The following is a 21,105-nucleotide window of genomic DNA, read 5'->3' as shown; positions in this document are numbered from 1 at the left end:
TTTTTTTTTGGTAAACATAAACAACCTACCTGTGGATGTTTTGGTCATGTGTTATGGGGAACAAGGACACATCAGCTTTACTAGCACTGTGGAAACAAACACTCTGCTCAGACATGTTGTGAAATATTTGCTGTGGCTTCATAATTCAAGCACACACACACACACACACACACACACACAGTATTGGGTGCTTGTCAGAATATGCATGAGCACTATCGGACTCATGTCCTCCCTTGCCTGCCTGCCTGCCTGCTTGCCTCCTCCGCATTCCACACTGTCACCCTGCATCCGCTTTTCCGACAGACACCTAGAATCTATATCACTGAGGGTGTATAGGAATTCTCTCATTGGCGAGGATCAATTGTGTAGCACTGACATATGTGTGTGTGTGTGTGTGTGCACGGTCCATCCATGCACCAGCAAGGCAGAAAACCGAAAACCACTCCAGCTCTCTTCTCAGATTGGGAAAAAAGTGACCGAAAAAAAAGAAAAAAATGGAAAAGAGCCCCTCTGATTTCATAATGAGACATTTCGCCCTCAAGCATCACTCTCAAAGAAGGCACATAAGTCAGGGGCAGTGTACTGGGATTGTCAGTGGAGGCTCTGATAATGAGCCAAATGCCCTCGAAGAAAACAAATACCATTTAAAATGCAATCACACAGGTCCAAGAGCAGTCTGGCGTGGGTGCTGTTTGCAGTACTTTAGATATGACTTCGTATTGAAATAATGTTTTAGAGTTGATTACAAAACAGTCAGTGACAGCGAGGCAGTTTTGCAGTGAGGCTTTATGGCAGAGAACACAGTGAATCACTGCTGTAATTCTCTTTGCCACTTGCCAGTGTTAGGCAGAAGTGCCAAAGCCTCAGACTGTTTATAGGGCCACAACAGGGCCACTGTTCAGCAGTGTCCTCATCTATCCTGGGAGACTGGTGAACCCAACCGTGTCCAGGCCTGAAAGGCACACTGTCTCCTCCCATGAAAAGAGAGATTTCTCTCCTTGTATCGGTCACCTGCCTCACAGAAACATTGTAGTTAGCTGGTCATTTCGTTTCCAGGCTCCATTTGTGCACTGTTGGTATATCTGGTATATCAGGCTGGGTATTTATACATGTCCTAAATGTTGGTATCGCAGACAGTGTGCCTGTTGGTCAGGGTGTGAAGAACAAGACAAGGCTTGGACACAGTTGATGTCATTTTTTTTTACCTTACATAATGGTTGAGACGGAGCAGGGAGCCATCTATTGGCTCCTAGACTAACAACAACAGCAGGGATCGCATGACAAGTTCTTGTTCTCGCAGTTTAATGTCGGGCTGCGGAGCCAACTGGATGAGACACTGTCTGTAGGTGTGAAGGCTCAAAAAACTGGAATGGGGAGAGGAAGAAGGAAACCAAAGGATCACAGCAGCCCTCCTCCCACAGACACTATAAATATGCCACAAGGGATTGGAAAGGCTGTAAAGTAAATACAGTTCCAATGCAAGATGGTTCTTCATCACATAGTTCTGGGATCATGGGGGGACGGGGTGGAGGCTAGCAAGTATAACTTAATGTGTGAAAGAAAGAAAGAAAGAAAGAAAGACGAGGCTCTCACTACTCACGGCCCATTATTTTATGATAATGAGCAAACTGGCTGGAGTTTGTCTTCAGTCTGAAATGATAGGCTGCAGGGAGAGCAGAGTGGAGATGAGAAGATGAGAATAAAAAATTAACAGGGAAGCAAACTGTGCAAAGGGGAAGACAAAAGTCTTTTGTGGCCGACTATGGTGAAGAAGAAAAAAAAAAAAGAAACCCTCTCAGATGAAGACCAACTGAAGCATTCAGCTGAAATCTCTCTGAGGCGGCTGGTAATTGAATGTAGAATGTGAACACATTCTGTAGAATCACACACAATAACAAGCAGACACCAGACCTGCTCTTACTGTTCATTTTGCAGTCATTCACAAGAAGAAGTCGCTATTTCTCCTAATATTCACATTATTTGCAGACTTCCCACCGACACAGGCAGGCGTCAGACGCTGGCTACGCTGACTAACCATGCGACGCTAATGGAAACGACCAATCTGTAACAATAATGAAACTATTTATATTGCAAATTATACTAAAAGTCGCCTTCAGAGGGATTTACGAGGTTATAGCACCGAAAGTGGGGGAACTTGTGGAGTTCTCATCATAAAGTTTACTACATTTAAAGGTGCAGTGTGCACATGTTGGTGATTTTGTTGTTGTTATTATGCTGCCTCTGTTCATGAACAGAACTGATATAAGACAATGTCGAGGCCGCATCCACCATTATGAGAATGGGCTCTGTCAAGCACTACAATCTGACCTGAGGGAGGGAGCGTTTGTGTGTGTATACAGCAGCAGCGCAGAGGAGGGTGGGGACAGAACTTCAGACAGGCTTAATCACTATTGTGTGAAATAATCTTTGCTGCAACAGACGTTTGTTTAGATATACAAGTGATGCACTACACTTTTAGAGATGGGAGGGTATATGGAAGTAGATGACTAAAAATATCCTTGGTGTCCCAAAGAAGTGGTACATGTTATATAAATGCATCACAATATGTCACTCAAAGGCATCATAAGTTCTAGACCAGTCAATCTGAAGTTAGCACACTACACTATCCGTCTTTAATCTATAACCTTTTTTTTCTTTTTTGCACTAACCTTTTGCACTATTTTGTTGTTGCTCTGTTTTCTTTGCACTTGTACGTATTCCTTTTTCTCTGGTTTTAACTTTGAGAGCTTTAAAAGCGCTGTATAGATAACATGTATTATAATTACACTAGATCACTGTGTTGCCACAGCATTAGGATAATGTGAACACACTACTTCCCCTATGGCCTTCCACATACATGTAGTTAAATGAAAAGAGATGACAAGAAATAAGTGCTGCTTCCAAAAAGATTCATATGAAGTCACAAGACTCAGATTGAAGCTACTTCTGCAGCCATTTTTCAGTACCCAGTAGTATGTTACAGAATATACAGTAATAATAATAATAATAATACCACATTGTATTTATTTGCACTTTTCAAAAAACCCACAGTCACCTTTAAAGTCAGATTCAAACAACAACTTTGCAATGTACAGTGCAATAAAGCAGGCACACGGGTAATCAAGAATAAACTATGCAACAGAGGATTCAAATGAATACAAGTTTACATTCAAACGTAAAAAGGGCTTTTCAATAGGACACTGTAGCTAGCGTTAGCATTAGCTCGGAGGGTAATATGGCTGGTTCCCTGTCAAGTGCAATGCCCCATTGAAAAACTCATTCAAAGATCTGGCAGCTCAGTAAATCATTGTTTACTTGATACTGGGCATGGATTAAGTGAGGTAGCAGTGAATGAGTGAAGCAGCTGGAAACAACAGATAGAGGAAACAGAAACACAGAGAGGGTAGAGTAGTCCCTTATAATTTAAGAGCAACCTCTGTCCCCTGTTTGTACAAGGCCATCAGCAGCGGAGGTATCTCTGTGTTTCACCGTGATTTATAACCACTTCACTCTCTGCATGTTCTTGGTCACTTGGTGATATGCGGCCATATAAAAAAAAAAAGAAAAAACCGGTGGGAAGTTTACAATCGAGGAAGCGATCATTAAAAGGACTTTTCCCCCCCCGTTCGCTTTCAATTTTGAGATTTTATGCAGCTTAAAATTGATGAAAATGAAAAGAAACGGTCGTATTTGGCTCGAGTGTACACACACACACACACACACACACACACTACAGAGACTTTATGCTAAATTAAAATGATTATATTACCAGCCAGCTCACATAAATTAATGTGTAGCGTAAACATGAATCAAAGCAATATCTTTGGAGGATTTTGTTCACCCATGTATCTTGTGATTTTATTTTATTTTGGCTTTGTCTAAGGTGACGGGGCTTATTGAAATCCATCTTCCGTAATGAAATGTCACCGTAATAAAAGAGGCCCGTTTGCCGTGTTTGTTATCAGTTTATTGCTTCTGTCAGCCAAATTTCCATCTCGCTTTTGTGAGACGGAGGATTTGTTGGCCTGATCCGTCTCCGCGCTCGCCCCGAAGATGTCCGCGGCCAGAACCGCTCCGCCTTAAGGACACGCGCCGTGTTGTTTTTGTAACAGGAGTTGAAAGATTAAACTGGACTTAAGAGGCAAACATTGACTCTGACGTGACACGTGGGTCCTGCTGCTTGAGTAGAACAACACTGTAAACTCTCACTATTCATTTGTGGCTGTAACAAATGCGGATTAGTTCAATATGACGCACGACACCATACGTAACTATGTCTTATGCAAGAATTAAACGTTACGTTTTTTTAAAACTGGTGTTTTTAAAAACCTTTTCCTGTAACTTTCTGCTGAGCCTTGTCTTACTTATTATTCATGCAGCCAATAAAGTACAAATTAGGATACAACAATATTAATTATCTATGTACAATAATAGCAAGGTAATATTTATGACAATATTGTGACGGCAGCTCGTGAAACACTGTGTAACTTTTTGTGTCTTTGTAGAGAGCTGGTTATTGCGATTGACTAAACTATGTGCGTGCTGGGATTTTATACTTGAGCTCGAGCGTGTTTACTAACCCTCTGAATCTTTCATTGTCTCCAAAAATTGGCTTTAAGACTCTGGCTATATATTTACCTATACATCTTGTGATCTCTTGAACTTCTCACAGTTATAGGGAAGTGGGGTTGTAAATACTTCCTTTCGAGTCTTTTGGCCACGCTGGATCTGTTTTCTCTCCTCTCATCTTCTGAAATCTGTTTTTCAGTGTGAGGATTTGCCAAGTGGCTTCTTATATTACTGGTATTCCTTGACCTGTGGGTCGCTTCATTCTGGCAGTGTTTTTTTTTTTTTTTTTCCCCCCAGTCACCTTTTCTTACCTTTTCTCATTTCTTGAAATGGATGTGAAAGCAGCTGGAGCATCCACCGTTTCATAGTCTTTGTCTCTCTTTCTGTGGTGCCTGCCATTTTTGCCAATGGAGGCAGTGAGTGGAGCGCAAAGGATGATGGGTTACACACTGTGGCAAGTGTCAACTGCTGCTAGGAACTACGGTATTTGCCCATTTGGTACAGTCACCTGTCCACAATGGTCTCAAGAGTTCTGTTAAATGACGATAGGTTACGTCCTTACAACACATTTTGGTTAGTGTGCATTTATATGTACAGTGCAAAAAAACTAAATGGTGTTTCCACCGAGTGGAACAATTCGGTTCAGTACGATTTCTTTTGCGTTTCCATCAAGAATAGTACCAAAAACCGTCCCCTACCCTTCCATTTTTGGTACCCTTCCCTTGGAAGTACCAGAATAATGGTATGGTATAGTACGGATGAAGCTAGACCCACAACAGTCAGATGATTGACACCCGGTGTTTCTTCTGTTCTCATACAATCGTTGACGTCTTCTGGACACAAACAGTCGCATAGCAGGAGAGAACCACGTTGCCGCGTTGTTATCTATTGTGTTGTTGTGTTTTGGCCATCGGGGCAACAGGGCACACCCGGCCTAACGAGAAAAAAAAAAGTAATGTTCTCAGTCGAAAAGTGAGCCTGACCGAGCCAAAGAGCCAAAAAAAGGAAGCAAACTAAATGACGTGAGTCTTTATATTGCAATCCAATTACAACTGTAGAAGCAGCAGCTCACGGAAATAACAAATGCAAATAACATTGTATTGTTGTGTGACTGTTCACCAAAGCTAATTTACATACAAAGAGGACATTGAGAGATTAAGAATACTGCCGTTGGAATGCGAAGTGTGTCGAAGTACACTGATAAAAAAAAAAAAGAAGCATTATTTTAAATAAAAATAGAGTTAATATGCATGACATTACGGGCCTTTTATGTCCAGTCCCTTAATCTGAATGTGGACGTCTTGTATTTTGAGGAATCCACAACACGACATTTACACAATAGCTTGACTTTTGCACTCAGTAAACTTGTGTTGCCTTATGTCTTTTTTTTTATTTATTACATGATAAGTTTGTGGATGCGACATGCAAGTCGTCATGATTTCTGTGTGGAAGCGCTTACTCTGTGACTTTTTCTTTGGCTTTGATGTCTTGCTCACCGTGGGAGCTCATCCTTTGTATTTGTTTGTACGACAGCCGGATGAGTGCAACTGGCAGCCATATTATAATTTCACAAAGGCTGTTTTTTTTTTTGTACCTCTGGCACTGTTATGAGAGGTATTGTTGACAGTTGTAGGAGGGAAGATAACTGGGTTAATTAGGGCCAAAAACCTCATTAGTCAGCACAGAGGGGGAATATGTTGAGTTTATCGGTTCCTGTTTTTCCCTACTTTGAGGATGGTTTTGGGGTTGGCTTGCAGACAAGTTACAAAGTGGATCCTGTGGAAAAAAAAATTCTAATTCAAATCGACGCCTACAAAGCTTAGACCTCCCTCCGTCTCTCTCTCTTTCTTTTTTTCCTGCCATCATTTTCCTTCAGATGTGCTCCGTGTCAGATATCACAAAACAGGACACATTCCAATTTGCATACAAGCGGCGCCAACAAAGAAGATCGGAGTGTTTCAGTCACAGATACGGCCCGCGTGGCAAGCGACTCGCCAAAACAAACCTACGGTACAGCGACACACACACGCGCACGCAAAGCTCGGGAAAGTGACCGCTTTGGTATTCTATCACGAGAGAACAGATGTTTATGAGCTGAATGCTCTGTTTTGTCCTTGTCTCCGATGAAAACGCCTGCTGAAATTCGGGAGAAAGATGAGGTCCCGGGAGTTCCCACATCTCATCAAACTCACTGTACCCACTCACAGACAGTGCGAGAGTTGAGTTCTGCTGTCAGTAGCGGGGCTTAGACCTCTGGATGAAATGTAATTTAGGCAAACTTACATTAAGTGCTGCAGTGAAATCTCAAAGGCGAGTTTCATCAATGTTAAAAAAAAAAAGAAAAAAAAGGGGGTCTGTATAAAACAAATGTAGCTGTGTCAGACTTTGTGATATGAATTTAATGTGGCAACGCTGCCAATGCAGTTAATTTCGGCTCAAGAACAATGTGAATCAATCACATCATTTCAAAACAAGTGCAGAATAATGTCTGGAATTTAAGTAATCATACCCTTTGGGGATTCTGACTCAATAAATGATCTAAAGTGGTGCGGAGAGCAGAATTGTTAGGACAAATACCTCATGGGCACTGTTGACCTCATCAGGCTGCTCCTCAGTTTGACTCCCAGCCAGCCTGATGGTTTACTGCGGGTCACTGACTTAGTGACATTCTCCAATTTGAGTGCTCCATTCTTGAGCATTTAGAGAAGAAGTATGAAAACTAAGAGAGCTGTCATTCCACATACAGAGGGTGAGCCAGGCTCACATTGTGCATGTCATACCTTAATGTAACTACCAGTAGAGCTTGTAATGAGAAGTGCCTTTGACTCACTGTCTCATCACTTTATTGATGTTTCTAACACAATGCCTCGGGGGCAGAACAGTTTGAGCTTTGAGTAAGTTATGAGCGTGTTTTCCTCCTTGCCTGAGTGAAAGTCCTTCAACGTGGATCGTGTCTTTTTTTCCGTCCTACTGGGAGATGCACTTTGACCCCAATTGTGGGTTGTGCCGTGTGTCAAACTCCTCTTGTTCCAAAATGAGATGATGTGATTAAGGGCTGTCAATTTTAGATAAGATGTCGAAATTCTTCTCAGACAATAATAAAAACTTATTAAGCAGAGAAACATTTCACAAGTCAGAGGCGAAGGTATGGCAATTATATTAAGTGACTCAAATTGCTGTTATTGAATTACTGCCCAGTCCTAGTATTAACAGAATTTTCTCAAAAATGTAGCCTGCTGTTGGTAGGTTTTCAAGAGACTTAGAGACCATATGCTTTGAATATTGGTCAAATCAATCGATACCAGTGTTTTATAAGAAAAAATAAAAAAAATAAAAAAAATATCATACTACGCCTGCATGTGATTATCATTGGTGGTAAGGTTTGGCTCAGGTTAAACCCTCTGTAAAACATGAACAAACACAGCAAATGGACACCATTTATTTTTTTACCAGTGATATGTTATTTCGTTTTTCAGCTTGTACGTTTGTTTTGACTCGCAGCACTGGCAGAGCTTCATGTTTCCATGACGACTGACCGGGAAAGGACGCGCGTGACATCATTTTTACATGACTCCGGATTGTGAAAATGAGTCTCTGAAGTAACGCTAAACTTTAAAAACAGAGGCATACATACGCAGGACACAGGTACGCTGGTTAGTTGTCGCGCTGCTCTTTTCGTTTAATAAACGGGCCGCTCCAGTTTGACTGTAGGCGCGCTAACGGAGCTAGCGCAGCTAACAGCGCTAACGGAGCTAACTGGTAAATACTGCCAAACCGCCGACATGATGAGCTAACGTTAGCGCCTTGTCTACAGGTGTCGTGTGATCAGTTCTTCTTCACACCTCTAAAACAGCACAGCGCAACTGTTTCAAGAGCGGCGAAGAAGAACCGCGTCAGAGCTAACGGAGCTCTAATACATTACGTGGTATCGGATCGGTGCATGGACTCCAGTACTCGCCGATACCGATGCCCACATTTTTGGCAGTATCGGAGGCATTTCAGATACCGGTATCGGAATCGGAACAACTCTATTTTAGATTAGTGCTTCCCAAACGGTAAATGGTCTGTGTTTACTGTATGAAGCACTTTTCTACTCTTGATGATGACCACTCATAGCAGCTTTTGCCATTCACCCATTTACACACATTCATGCAGTGCATCACGGGTGCCTTGCATAAGAACACTGGAATCAAACCCACAACCTTGAAGGACAAAGGGCGGGCCAGAGTCCACTGGTATTACATGTCAGCTACAGACACAAATCTTCACTTTGCCAAACAACTTAAAACACATTTCCTTGTTCTGCGTTAGAAAAATCTACATTTCAAAATGTTCTCATTTTAGCAATATTTAAGATCATTCATTGGTAGATCTGAGGTCGGCTTTTGGCAGTTTAGCGGAATATTTCAAAACTCTAAAAGTTTGTGAAGCTCTAGATACGAACCCATTAAATAATTGATCACTTCTCTAAGACGTCGTGTCAGCGCAGTTTAATTGTAAAAGCAGGAAGTAGCGAGTAGCCCTTAATGCACCCTGCATTAAGGGCTACTCGCTAATGTGGCCGAGTCGAGAGTAAGGATGTGAAGTCTGTGGTGGTTGGACGGGTGTGTATCAATCTGACTTATCTGATGAGAATACCTAAGTAGTGTGATAGCAGAGCCTGGGATGCAAAACAAACCCAGCTGTCTCACCCAAACTGATAATGACACAGAATATGAAGTTAATGATCAATAACAAAACACAACCTCCCACGCTCGTCTTGTTTACCCGGTTCTACTGTGTTGACTTTGCTCAAAGTTTTTCCTTCGGTTGAAAATGCGTCGGAAGAACCTCATTTCATTTGGTAAATGGAAAATAAAAATGCTGTAAACGAAAGTGAAGCGCATGATGAAGAACAGCGGGTACACACACTGCACTCTCCGCTCCGCCATCTGCTGCATTTTGGTCAAGCAATGATAAGATATTAGTATTAAACTGCATACGGTGGGAGTCATCACAGGCGACCTGTTAAGTATTTTCTGCAGCCTGAATTATTTGATATGGACCGGTGCTTACTGAAAGTTGCTTGTCAGTGGGACGGGCAGTGGGAGGAGAAGGAAACGGTGTTGATTTCCATAAACTGTTGGCTGCGCGCTTTAACCATTTTTAACACCCACCGCCACAACTTCCAAACTGACATTTCCTCTGTGTGGAAACAAGCAAGACATTATTGTAGGTGTGAATTAAAAGAAAAAAGAAAAATGAGAAAAATCCAATATATGTGATTTCTCTCTACTTCAGCACAACTGTTTCCTTAAGGCATGGACAGAAAAGTGTATGTCATGTGACATGCCTGAAGTGACTGTGCATGCTGACTCTTCAGTTCCACCACAGAGCCATAGGGGGACCTATGGATACCATTTTTAATTTCACTTGAAATCATGATTACCTCGGTATGCCGAGCAATACTTTCAGAATCTGCAATGAGATTCCACCGTCACTTGATAGCTAAATTCAACACAAGTAATTGGTAAAGGGCTGCGGTGGCTCAACGATGCCACAACTGTACTTAAGCTGATATTATTCTTGGCATTTGCCTATTCAGGGAACGGTTATCTTTATTACATTTGCACTCCTCTCACAATCCCTTTGAGGGAGCCTTGCAGGAACAAACTGAGCATTCATTTTATACACAAGTCCCAAACACAGCCTCGGGTCACTGCTGGCCCATGTTGTTCAAAATCACATTTGAATGGATCCACTGGTGCCCCGGTGTTTGCCGACTGCTCAAATTGAAAACTCCTTCCTGTTGTATCACACAACACATGATTTGTTCTCGAGATTACGGTGGTGGGGAGTTGGGGTTGGGATTGTGCCTTTAGGAGGTGGATTTTTCAACATTGTTTTATGGAAAGCAATGTTTGCATAAAGACGGGCATGTAACAGAATGCCCTTGTAAAGGGAGAATGACATGTATCTGATAATATCCAGGCGGCTGACAACAAAGGCTTACGGCGTGGCTTTGTTTGGGGGCGATAATGTGATTATAAGGCTGGCGGAGACAGAAAGCAGTGGATGTTTACAGAGAGGACTGTCACAGAAAGTGTGTCAAAAACACACACACACACATACAGAGACAGGCGAGGTATTTGAGTATGCAGAGGAGGAGAGAGAGAGTGGGTTGAGAGACAAAAAGCCAGCAGAGCGTGAGAGGTATAGGGAAAGAAAGCAGGTGAGCAACAGGATACAGAGAGAGAGAGAAAGGCAAGTATTCTTCTGCATCAGCTTTTGGATAGCTGCCTGTTGGATGATAGGATTAAGAAGTCTTTGCATATGACCTCTACGCTGTATTGTGATATTAGCGTGCCTCGCACACCCCTCCGAGCAAGGTCACTCTATAGACAACACGCACGATGTAAAGCAAGGCCAGGTTTCACCTCCAATACTCAGTCCAAGTGTGGGGTCACTGTCTGGATCACTCTAAACAGGCTCTTGGAGCCGATGTTTGGTTCCAGCCCAGACACGCTGTCGTTCACAAACTTAGAAGCTTCTGTCATAACTCAAGACCGTGCGAATCACACACAAGAGCGGCGCCTGCGTGTGGCCCTTCATGCTGCAGAGGGAAAGGAGTGCGATGTTCAAACTCCAGCTCAAAGAGGGGAGCACGGCAGAAGATAAGAGCAACGCCGGGAAGACAGAGGTCTCTCCGTCTCAGTGCGAATAAACTATTCAACGCTGCTGCAATGAGAGCAGATATTGCCTCAGGAACCGTTCGCAGTTTAACTGCATCAACAGCAAAAATAAGATTAAGGAGCGCTGACAAGGGGCTGAGTGGTTTGCTTAGTTTCATCGTTGGGTAATTTAATTCCTGTCCCTACATTTACTATCTGTTGCATCGCTGTGTGGGATTGTCTCACAGTGGTGCCCGCATCCTGCGTCATACTAAACAATTCATTATTAGATCAGGTTTGAATGTGTAATGTGTGACTTTCAAAAACCCTCCGAATTGAGATAAGAGACTGTAAATGAGTCGGACTGCAGGCACAATGTGATCACGTTGTTGATTATTGTTTTGGGGGGGGGGTTAAGACTGATCGGACTGAGTTGCGCTGATGTGTCTCACAGTATTTGGAAAAGAAAAGTGTTACTTTGAGAAAAAAATAAGACTTGATCAACTAGAGCCAAAATGGCCGTGGCGCTCTGCACATGCTCCACAGTTCCCGGGCCTCAGACTTTGACCCAGAAATAATAGAAGAAGCCGGGATACAGAAAACATAGCTTAATGAAGGCTAGCTACTATCTCAGCTTGTTCCTGTGATGTAATAAGTTACCATTGCACCACTACCACTGGGACTAGGAGAGAAGTCAAATTAAGTTGAGCTACATCATGGAAATGTACGGACTCTCTGGGTCTGTTGTCTTCTTCTTAAGTCCCGTTTTGTCTCTTTAAAGATGATTCCATTTGATAATAAAAGCATGCTCAAAATGTACTCCAATCAAGTAAAATGTGCCGCTGTCAGTGAAACTAGATCACGTTTCATTGCAGAGCAACAGCCCAGCAAAGATCACCTCGTTCTGATAAAGCTCTGTCTCCCAGCTGTCTCTGCAGTCTCTGTTTCCCACATTTACCTTAGTTACAATCTCATTAAGCTCAGGCCCTTTTTGTTAACTCAGTCTGAAGAAAAAAGGAAATAAATTGTGTAGGTTGTTGTGTCCACTGGACACTGCTGACAATATGCTGCTTCTTTTCTGCATATGTGTGTGGAAATGTTGTGTTTCTTTTAGGTTTAGACTATAATCCTTAAGGTTTGTTCCCAGTAATTATGATTTGGGAGTTCATTTCCCCTCGACTGCTCCGAAACGTGACTTGAGACTTAAAAGCATTAAGACAGAGTCATTGGTGAGGCTCAATTAAAAAATGTTTTGTCCATGTGAAAGCCTTAAATTGTAGTTGGAAAAGTAAAACTTATGAAATGTGACTTGACCTTTGATGAAGATTTGCTAAAAATCTAAAAATCTGCTCTGACAAAACAGGACTTGAGACTTGAGAAGAATAATTGATCCAGACAGAGCAATATGACAGCATATCTGCCATACAACAATATTTTTAATAAAGAATAATTTAAATAACTGAATTAAGTCCACCCACATGCTTAAGTAATCCTTATGTCTGTCCCTTAATGTGGATAAAGGAACAGCAGTGTTTAACGTCAATTTGTGTCTGTTTTACCTCACAAAGACAACATTGCCATGAGCAGCGTGGGCATGGAGATACATGAATTACATTTTTTTTTTTCCCTTTTGTTTAAACAGATGTCAAACACAAAGTTAAGTAAATGTGTAATGAAAGCATCACTGATCAGTATGAGGATTGGGACCTGGTGAACATAGCATGATGTGAGTTTTAATGTGGAGTTATGTTATTTTTTTTATTAATAGATTCATTTTTTTATTGTTTTTTGTAATAATTTTTATCGATCCATATGAAACCAAAACACTTTTATTTTTAAATAATGTGAAATACCATCATAAATATAACAATTTCAATGTTTGTTTGGATTTTTTTTCACTTGACCAGGGCCCCTACTGACCAAACTAGACCTTCAGTGGCCCTGAGGTAATTTGAGTTTGAGACCCCTTATGTAGGGAATAATGCAAGACAGCCCTTTAGTTGTAAAAACATAAATATAGCATTCAACATGCTGTGCACGCCATCGTTGTTATTTAAAATGGGTTTAAGGGAAGACAGTAAATGTTGAAAGTGTGTTGCTGAGGAAGGGAAGTCTAATTTTAAACACACTGCAGATGAATTGAAGCTCTCTGGAAAGGAATAACAAAGCAAGCTATGAAGCTACACTATAGTCATGTAAAGTGGCCGATTTGAATGGTTTCGGCGGAGAAGCATGCAACATTTTAAATTTGTTTTGTTTTGTTTGATTATGTATGGCTACAAAACAGGTTATCGTTCAAAAATCGATAGCGTCAAATTCACCAGTTCAGAAAACAAGTGGTCATTGAAACATGCCTGTGGTTCTGTTCATAATAAACATGCTCCAGTCCAGTAACAGGAATTTCTCACTAGGAGTTAACCTCTTTTTGTATGTCCTTTTAGTCCGTGAGTCGCACACACGTCAAACAAGTTTCCATGGTTACACCCTCCAGTCTGTGAAGGTTCTCAGTCATCCAGGTCATAGTCGTCGTGCGTCTTCAGTTAAGATGAAGAGGTTTCCTTCACCCACCGGCCAAGAGTCTTTTCATTCAGCCGCCAACAGCAAACTGCTGAAGATGACATGGTGACCACTCATTTCAGTCTCTTTCAACAACAACAAAACAAAAAAGAGAGCACACCACCAACTGGAATGGGAACAGTTGGCGTTTATAGGCTTAAATTGGGAAGGTAGTCATGCTCGTCAATGTCACACAGATCCTAGTGGACGTCAATCAATCCACTCTTCACTGACCTTGTCACTGAGACTCAATAATCTGCACTAATCTGGTTTTCTGGTGTAACAAAAATAAACAATAAACACCAATAGATTTAAAAGATATAGTATCAAACTGCTTATTTTCAATGTGTAAGAACTTGTCTATATAATATACAGGATATCAATGGTATATATAAAACATGAGATGTGTTTCTCTCATGTATACACACCCACACATAGAGTCATATGGCTGAGTTAACTTGACAGCTTGTCATTGAGATACTGTAATAGGACTCAAACCTCCTACAACACACACACACATTTCTATAGTGCATTCTTAGTGAGGGCACTCATAGACATAATGCATTCCCCTTACCTTTACTTTAACCATCACAACTGAAATGTCTTACCCTAACCCTTAAACTAAACTTTAACCTCAACCTTAAAACCTTGTTTAACCTAACCTTCAGAAAATGTCCTTCCAGGATTATAAGGGTTTTTCAGGTCCTCTCTAAGGCTGCAACGATCATTCAATTAATTGATTCTTAATCGATGAGTAAGAATGTGAACATCTTCTAATCTCAGAATGTGAATGTGAATGTGAATTTAATTTTTATCTTGGAATGTGAATATTTTCTAATCTCTAAATGCCAACATTTTCTAATGTCGGAATGTGAACATTTTCTAATGTCGGAATGTGAACATTTTCTAATGTCGGAATGTGAACATTTTCTAATCTCAAAATGTGAACATTTTCTAATCTCGGAATGTAAACATTTTCTAGTCTCGGAATGTGAACATTTTCTAATGTCCGAATCTGAACATTTTCTAATCTTGGAATGGGAACGTTTTCAGTCTCAAAATGTGAACATTTTCTAATCTTGGAATGTGGATATTTTCTAATCTCTGAATGCCAACATTTTCTAATCTCTGAATGTGAATATTTTCTAATCTCTGAATGCCAACATTTTCTCAAGTTGGAATGTGAATATTTTCTAATCTCAGAATGTTAATATTTTCTAATCTCTGAATGTGAATATTTTCTAATCGCTGAATGCTAATGTTTTCTAATCTCTGAATGCCAACGTTTTATAATCTCTGAATGTGATTTCCAGGTTTGGTAAACACTGATCGTCATTTTTCAACATTTTCCTACATTTTATAGACAAAAGAATATCTGATGAATCGAGAAAATAATCGACAGATTACTCGTTTCTAAAAAATAATGGTTAGTTGCAGCCCTAGTCCTCACAAAATTGTATGTTCAAGAACACACACACTTGGCAGACTGTGGTGAAGATGACTGACAGTGTTATGAAGACAAACCCGGACAACAGTGTGAACAGCAGGTACTCTGATAACGCACAGGAGCAAGGACGGTTTATATTATCAACAATAGAGTCTCAGTATTTTTTATTTATTTTTGTCCATGTGCTTGATTTGTGTGCGAGTACAAAACGCAATAGATCTGCTGCAGTCGCATCGCATCATAGTTGAACTCTGATACGAGTACAAATCTGAAAGCGGCAGCTGAGCCAATTATTCACAGAGTTAAAGGGATGAATATACAATTGGAATCGTAACTTGCACCAGTTTGAGAAGCACTTGTCCTGTGTGACTTTTATACCAGAGAATCTCTGTAAATCACAAAGTGAGGCTGCAACATTGCCAGCTAAGCCCACAGAGATGAAACTCCTTGGAGGAATATGTAAGAAAAAAAAGAAAAAAGAGGTGAATTATTTTTTCATTCCTGAGAAAGACATTTTCATGTTGTTGTTTTTTTTCCTGATACATGTTTTTGTTGTAGTTCTGGTCTAGGATCTGAAGATATGGAATAATTTGCAATGATGTAAAACAGAAATACAGCAAATCCTCACATCAAAGAAGCTGTTGGTTGTGTTTTTTTTGTTGTTTTTTTTTTTAAATAAATGATCAATTCATTAATATTAATACATTTCGCAGCATTTACGTGCACCAAAATCCCTTCAAATAAGTGAAGGTTCTAGATGTGATCCTGCTCTCATTCCCAGGTTTAGTGTGCAACATTTTGGCAGAGATTGAATATAGTACTTACATTAGATTAGATCCCCACCCCACCCCCCACACCCCCCAATCAGGACACGCTAAACAATACAAACAATTTAAGCACACAATTAAATAAATGAAATGCAGTAGAAATATGATCTACACAAATAAATCAAAGTAAGAACTAAAAAAAATGTTCATTAATCTGGATGTCCTTCAAAAAGTGAACAACCAAAGCAGAATGCCATCCTCTCTGGTTTGTGTAGGCCACTGTAATTCTGATGCAACTGGGAAAGACAGCGCTGAGTGGAGGAGTCCTCCATTTTGTTACAATCTGCAGTCTCACCATTAGGTGTCACTAAACATTACACACTGCTCCTTTAAAGTTTTATATCAGTTTATTTCTGTAAGTCAGTATTTGTGATTGACTGTGTCTCGCTGTACCCTTAGCTGTGCTATGTGTTCTTTAGGTGTCCAGGGGGCATTCAGGTGATGCAGGTCCCCTGCTCTTCCCAGTGGAGGAGCCAGCTAATGAAGAGTGGCTCCGGCTGCTGAACGTCCCTAAGCACCACCAACACCACCACAACCCAGCAGCAGCAGCACCACCGCCACCACCACCACCACCCGCATCCCCCCCCTCGCTCCCTCCATCTCTGATGGCTCTATGGGGAGTCATCAGCCTCAGCCTCCACTGCTGGGTGTGTTTACAGTCGGTGTTAACAGCAGCAGCAACAGCAGCAACAACAACATCCAGCCTCCCCAATGACAAGCCTGGGGGCCCCCTGGATTGGCTCCTCTCTGATAAGGGGCCCTTCCATCACTCCCAGGAGTACATTGACTTTGTGGACAAGAACCGGCTCGGCTTCTCCACCAGATACAAGATATATAGGTAAGTCATTAGTGCAAGATGAAGTTCCACACAGTTTCCTGCTGTTTTATGATTGCTTCTATTGACATTTACATTAAACATTTAGAAGCTTTTATCCACGAGGGGAATAAGCTACATAGAAGAAGTCTTGGAAAGAATTCCACTTGATAGGAACAGTGGACTGAGTGCCGAGGTGGATGCAAGTGCAGAAGGAGATGGGGAGGGGGTAGGGGTAGGGTAAGTGCTAGGACAGAAGATGCTCTTAGAAGAGCTGGGTTTTCAAGAGCTTCATGAAGATAGACAGGGACGCCCCTGTTCTGGTAGCGCTTGGTAGGTCGTTCCACCAGCGTGAAACGACACATGAAAAGAGTCTGGATTGTCTTGTGCGGGGTGTTGGCACCGCCAGACGACAATCCTTTGATGAACGGAGTACTCGAGGGGTAACATAAGCCTTTAGGAGAGCATTTAAGTAAACGGGAGCAGAGCCATGAAGGACTTTGTAGGCTAGCGTCAGTGATTTGAATTTGATGCGGGGCAGCTAAAGGTAGCCAGTGGAGCTCAATAAACAGAGGGGCAACATGTGCCCTTTTAGGCTGATTGTAGACCAGGCATGGCGTCGCTTTCTGGACCATCTGTAGTGGTTTCACCGCACAGGTCAGGAGGCCTGTTGCAGTAGTCAAGGCAGGAGATGACCACAGCCTGAACTAGGAGCTGGGTAGCCTGTCGAGTGACATGATTGAGAAGCTGGTCAGGGCTACATATACGTCACAAGAATAATTATCCACTATAGATTAGTCAGCATTCATTTCTTTGTGGGATCCATATGCTGCTTTAGAGGTGGCTCATATCAAGCCATTTTGGCGGATGAAGTTGAAGATTAAGCATCACTCCTTAATGAAGGAAGACGGAAAGACTGCATGCTTTCATGAATACTGCATATGCTGAATACATACTGAATATTTTTGCAACGGTAAGTGGGAGCAGAAAAAAAAAAAATATGGCCTCGATTTAAAAAAGCCGCCTTCTTGATTAATGCCAACGATGAATTTCAGTAACTCCAAGGCCACACCAAATTTGTACAAATCCTCACCTGACCCTGATTAAAGTGCTCGAGTGAGAATTATATTGCTCGTGATGAAATGTACTGCAGTTAAATCAGGGGGAGTTGAATTAAATGATAGAGATGAGGAAAGAAGGGTGGTGAACTCCATTCTCCCTTGGCTGAATGTACATCTATTGTGACGTGTGTCGGGTTCAACAGGACAAGGTCAATCTGAGGACATCTCCGTCTAATTACATGTGAGGAGGTTACAGTAGTTGTATCAGACTTGGCTGCACTGGTTTTCTTTGATTTATTTTTTATTACCAGTGCATTTGTGTGTTTATTGTAACATCAAAATGATGTAAGGGAGAAAACTCCATATCCGATATTAGTGCGCACAGTAGAGAATGTGCTTTATGACAACCATGTTCATGCCTGCTTGGTAGGCAGTCTGCGTTTCTCGTCCTATGTTGTCATGCAGAAAGGGGTCTCACAGTGCTCAGCGCTCACAGCGTGGTCTGGCACACGCCTCCGCCGCTTCACGCGCAGCCTTAAATGCACACATGTTGCTGTCCGCTGACCCTGCGACGCATTCGAACGCTCACATGATCAGGTGGAACGACAAAAGCGTGTTGATTAGGATCGGGAATTAAAATCGATGACTTGTTGTGACAGCGACGCAAGCCTGAGCTATCGGCATACGGCCGAATTAGTGGAGAAGGTGTCATGAATCATATCCGTCCTCGTTGAGGAGGATGTTGTCCAGGCGTCTGGAAATAGACGGACAGGGTTCCTGACATCTATGGATCGTGCGAGGATGCTTTATGGCTTTAGTGATTGGTTGCTGTGTTAGAGGTCTTTAATATTTCCTTCTCTGGCAAAAGGCAGTGGTCCATTGGAGCTGAGCTGCAAGAGAGGCAAGATTAATAGTCTTATCATGTGGCCAAGTGATTAGTGAGCTCTTAGTACTTATTACTCTGCATTATCACAGAATCCCCTGAGAGGCTTCTGTCAGCTGCAGGGCTGTGTTTGAGGCCCGCTAGATTACCACAATGCGGCATTGATTAATAGTGATGATATTAAAAGGAAAAACCTAGCCTAAAAAAGTAAATAGCCTGTAAATCTTCCTAAATTGAATTCACTTGGATTCAGTCCCATTTGATTTAAAAAAAAAGGAATCTGACAAAGACAAGGGGGATGCAGCTGCAGTGGAGCCTCCTGTTTTTATTTTATTTTGCTCCTGTTTTGGCGAATAATAGCTCTCTGTCACCGCTGACACTGGCAGGGTGAAATGTGGTGATCATTTTTTGGGAACCCACACCTGGAGCTAGCTCATAAAAAATTCAGCGGGGTTGTTTTATTGCAATATTGCAATATTCTCTCCGGGGGACCGAGCATCCTGCTGTGTGTTACACAGTAACAGATGTCCTTGAATTTCCTCATCAAGCCCTAACGCTTGTGCTAACAAGAAAAGGAAATGATGCTGCATGGCAGTAATTCCCATGATTTGTATAAACAAGTGTATTTACTTGCCACCCTTCACCAGTGGTTGACAATACATCGGAGCGGCTCAAACGGAGGCTCGTGTTTGCACGGAACAAAATAGAAACTAGTTCTAGTTCATTCATGAAAGACTTTTTTTGTTTCACAAAAGATTCCACCAAGTTTAAGGTTACAATTTAATAAACCACTATACAGACAAAATATGGCGTCTTCAATGTGCTGGTCCAGTGGTTCTCAAAGTTTTTATAACAAGTTCCACCTGAGAAAATAGACCAAGCAAAGTCAGCTGCAGACGTTTCACAGGAGGCAGATGTATTCCCATTAAGATAACTTGCTCTCTCATCATCCTCCCCTTCCTCACATATACTTGACACACTGGTATAGTGAACTTAGATTAAGATGGAGCGGGAGATAAGATGACTCTTATTACTTTCATACAGTAGTATACACCAGAGGAAGCTCACCTTGAGAACCATGGTTCTGAACGAGACGATTCTAAACGACAGTGAATGGAAGGCACACTTGGAAGTTGGAAGTAGGGGCTGGACATTATTATGGTTTCAACTCAGTCTCCTGAGGGAAAGTTGGAACCAATCCCATTACTTGTGATTTGAAACTTACGGACAGACGGACTTTGTAGACATTCCCAGCTAATAATGTACGTGTTGTGTCCACAAGTGCGTTTGCAAACAGAGGCAAAACAACACAAAACCATTCCGGCAGGAAGTCACACTGTTCAAATCCAGTTTATCAGAGAGGTGATCAGGTCTGGTTACTGAAGGTGTTTCCATAAGGCATTTATTACTTCATCTCTGTGGATTTAAAGCGTCCAGTGAGCAGCCAAATCTTTTCCTGCCACCATGGAGGTGTAAACAAACTCAGTAAATCAATCTCCTTGCGCTCTATAGGCAAAACATTAATTGTGACATATTGTTATTGAATTATTGCTCAGCCCTAGTTCAATGTAAACTAAAACTACTCTCACATAGGTCACTTTTTTAACTCTGACTCTAACACATAAGGCAACCTTCCTGGATAAAAAAAAAAACACCATATCAACTCTGCTGAAGCTACTGTCAACATGGTACCTGCTTTATACTTAAAATGGATGGCAATCATTCACAATCCTGCAAAGGGGAGAAAAGAAAAAAGAAAGGTGTTTTGTTTCGAGAGGTGTTAACTACAGTACGGATAATAGAAGTGTGTTGGTAAGCTTCACTGTGCATCAACAAACAGTGAGTTAAAACAATGGGACTCTTAGAATTAACTGCAATTAGCTTATTCTAACTATTTGAGTCGAACTGGATCAAAAAAAAAAAAAAGCTGCTCGCTGTTTGATCCGAGAGCCTCTTCAAACACAATGAACAACAGCAGATTTTCCAAACCACGGGGGAGACTGCAGGTGCTCTGAAGAGTGTTGAGCTGAGTGTTTTAGACTCGCCCTCAGCGCTTCTTCTCAACATCCCAGTATTAGATTCTCACTGATGTTCTCTGTCTTTCTTTACTTCTCCTGAAAGTCACTTCCAAGGTTTCAGCAACTCCATGAGGCCCCTCGTGGCAAATAGGCTGACAAAAGGAAACTATTATTTTTGTTGTTGTTGTTGTTGCAATATTCCTTTTTAAAGAAGTGTTAAAACTAGACACTGTACCTTCTGCCAGCCCCATTAATTGCTAATCTAGTTCTTTAGTTGTCA

General features: G+C 41.6%; 1 protein-coding gene across 2 annotated transcripts in view; it reads left to right on the top strand.

The window, feature by feature from the left end:
• The first annotated feature begins 16,606 nt into the window (after positions 1-16,606).
• Positions 16,607-21,105, top strand: part of brinp3a.2 (bone morphogenetic protein/retinoic acid inducible neural-specific 3a, tandem duplicate 2) — a 36,772-nt gene continuing 32,273 nt past the window's right edge. For both annotated transcript variants that reach the window (XM_044044941.1, XM_044044940.1), the window contains exon 1: positions 16,607-16,887. In XM_044044941.1, coding sequence (XP_043900876.1) covers positions 16,655-16,887 — 233 coding nt within the window. In that variant the 5' untranslated portion in view covers positions 16,607-16,654. The remainder of the gene's footprint in view (positions 16,888-21,105) is intronic.

Source organism: Solea senegalensis, linkage group LG14 (assembly GCF_019176455.1).
Source record: "Solea senegalensis isolate Sse05_10M linkage group LG14, IFAPA_SoseM_1, whole genome shotgun sequence".
Taxonomy (NCBI): domain Eukaryota; kingdom Metazoa; phylum Chordata; class Actinopteri; order Pleuronectiformes; family Soleidae; genus Solea; species Solea senegalensis.
This window is presented reverse-complemented; position numbering and strand designations above follow the sequence as displayed.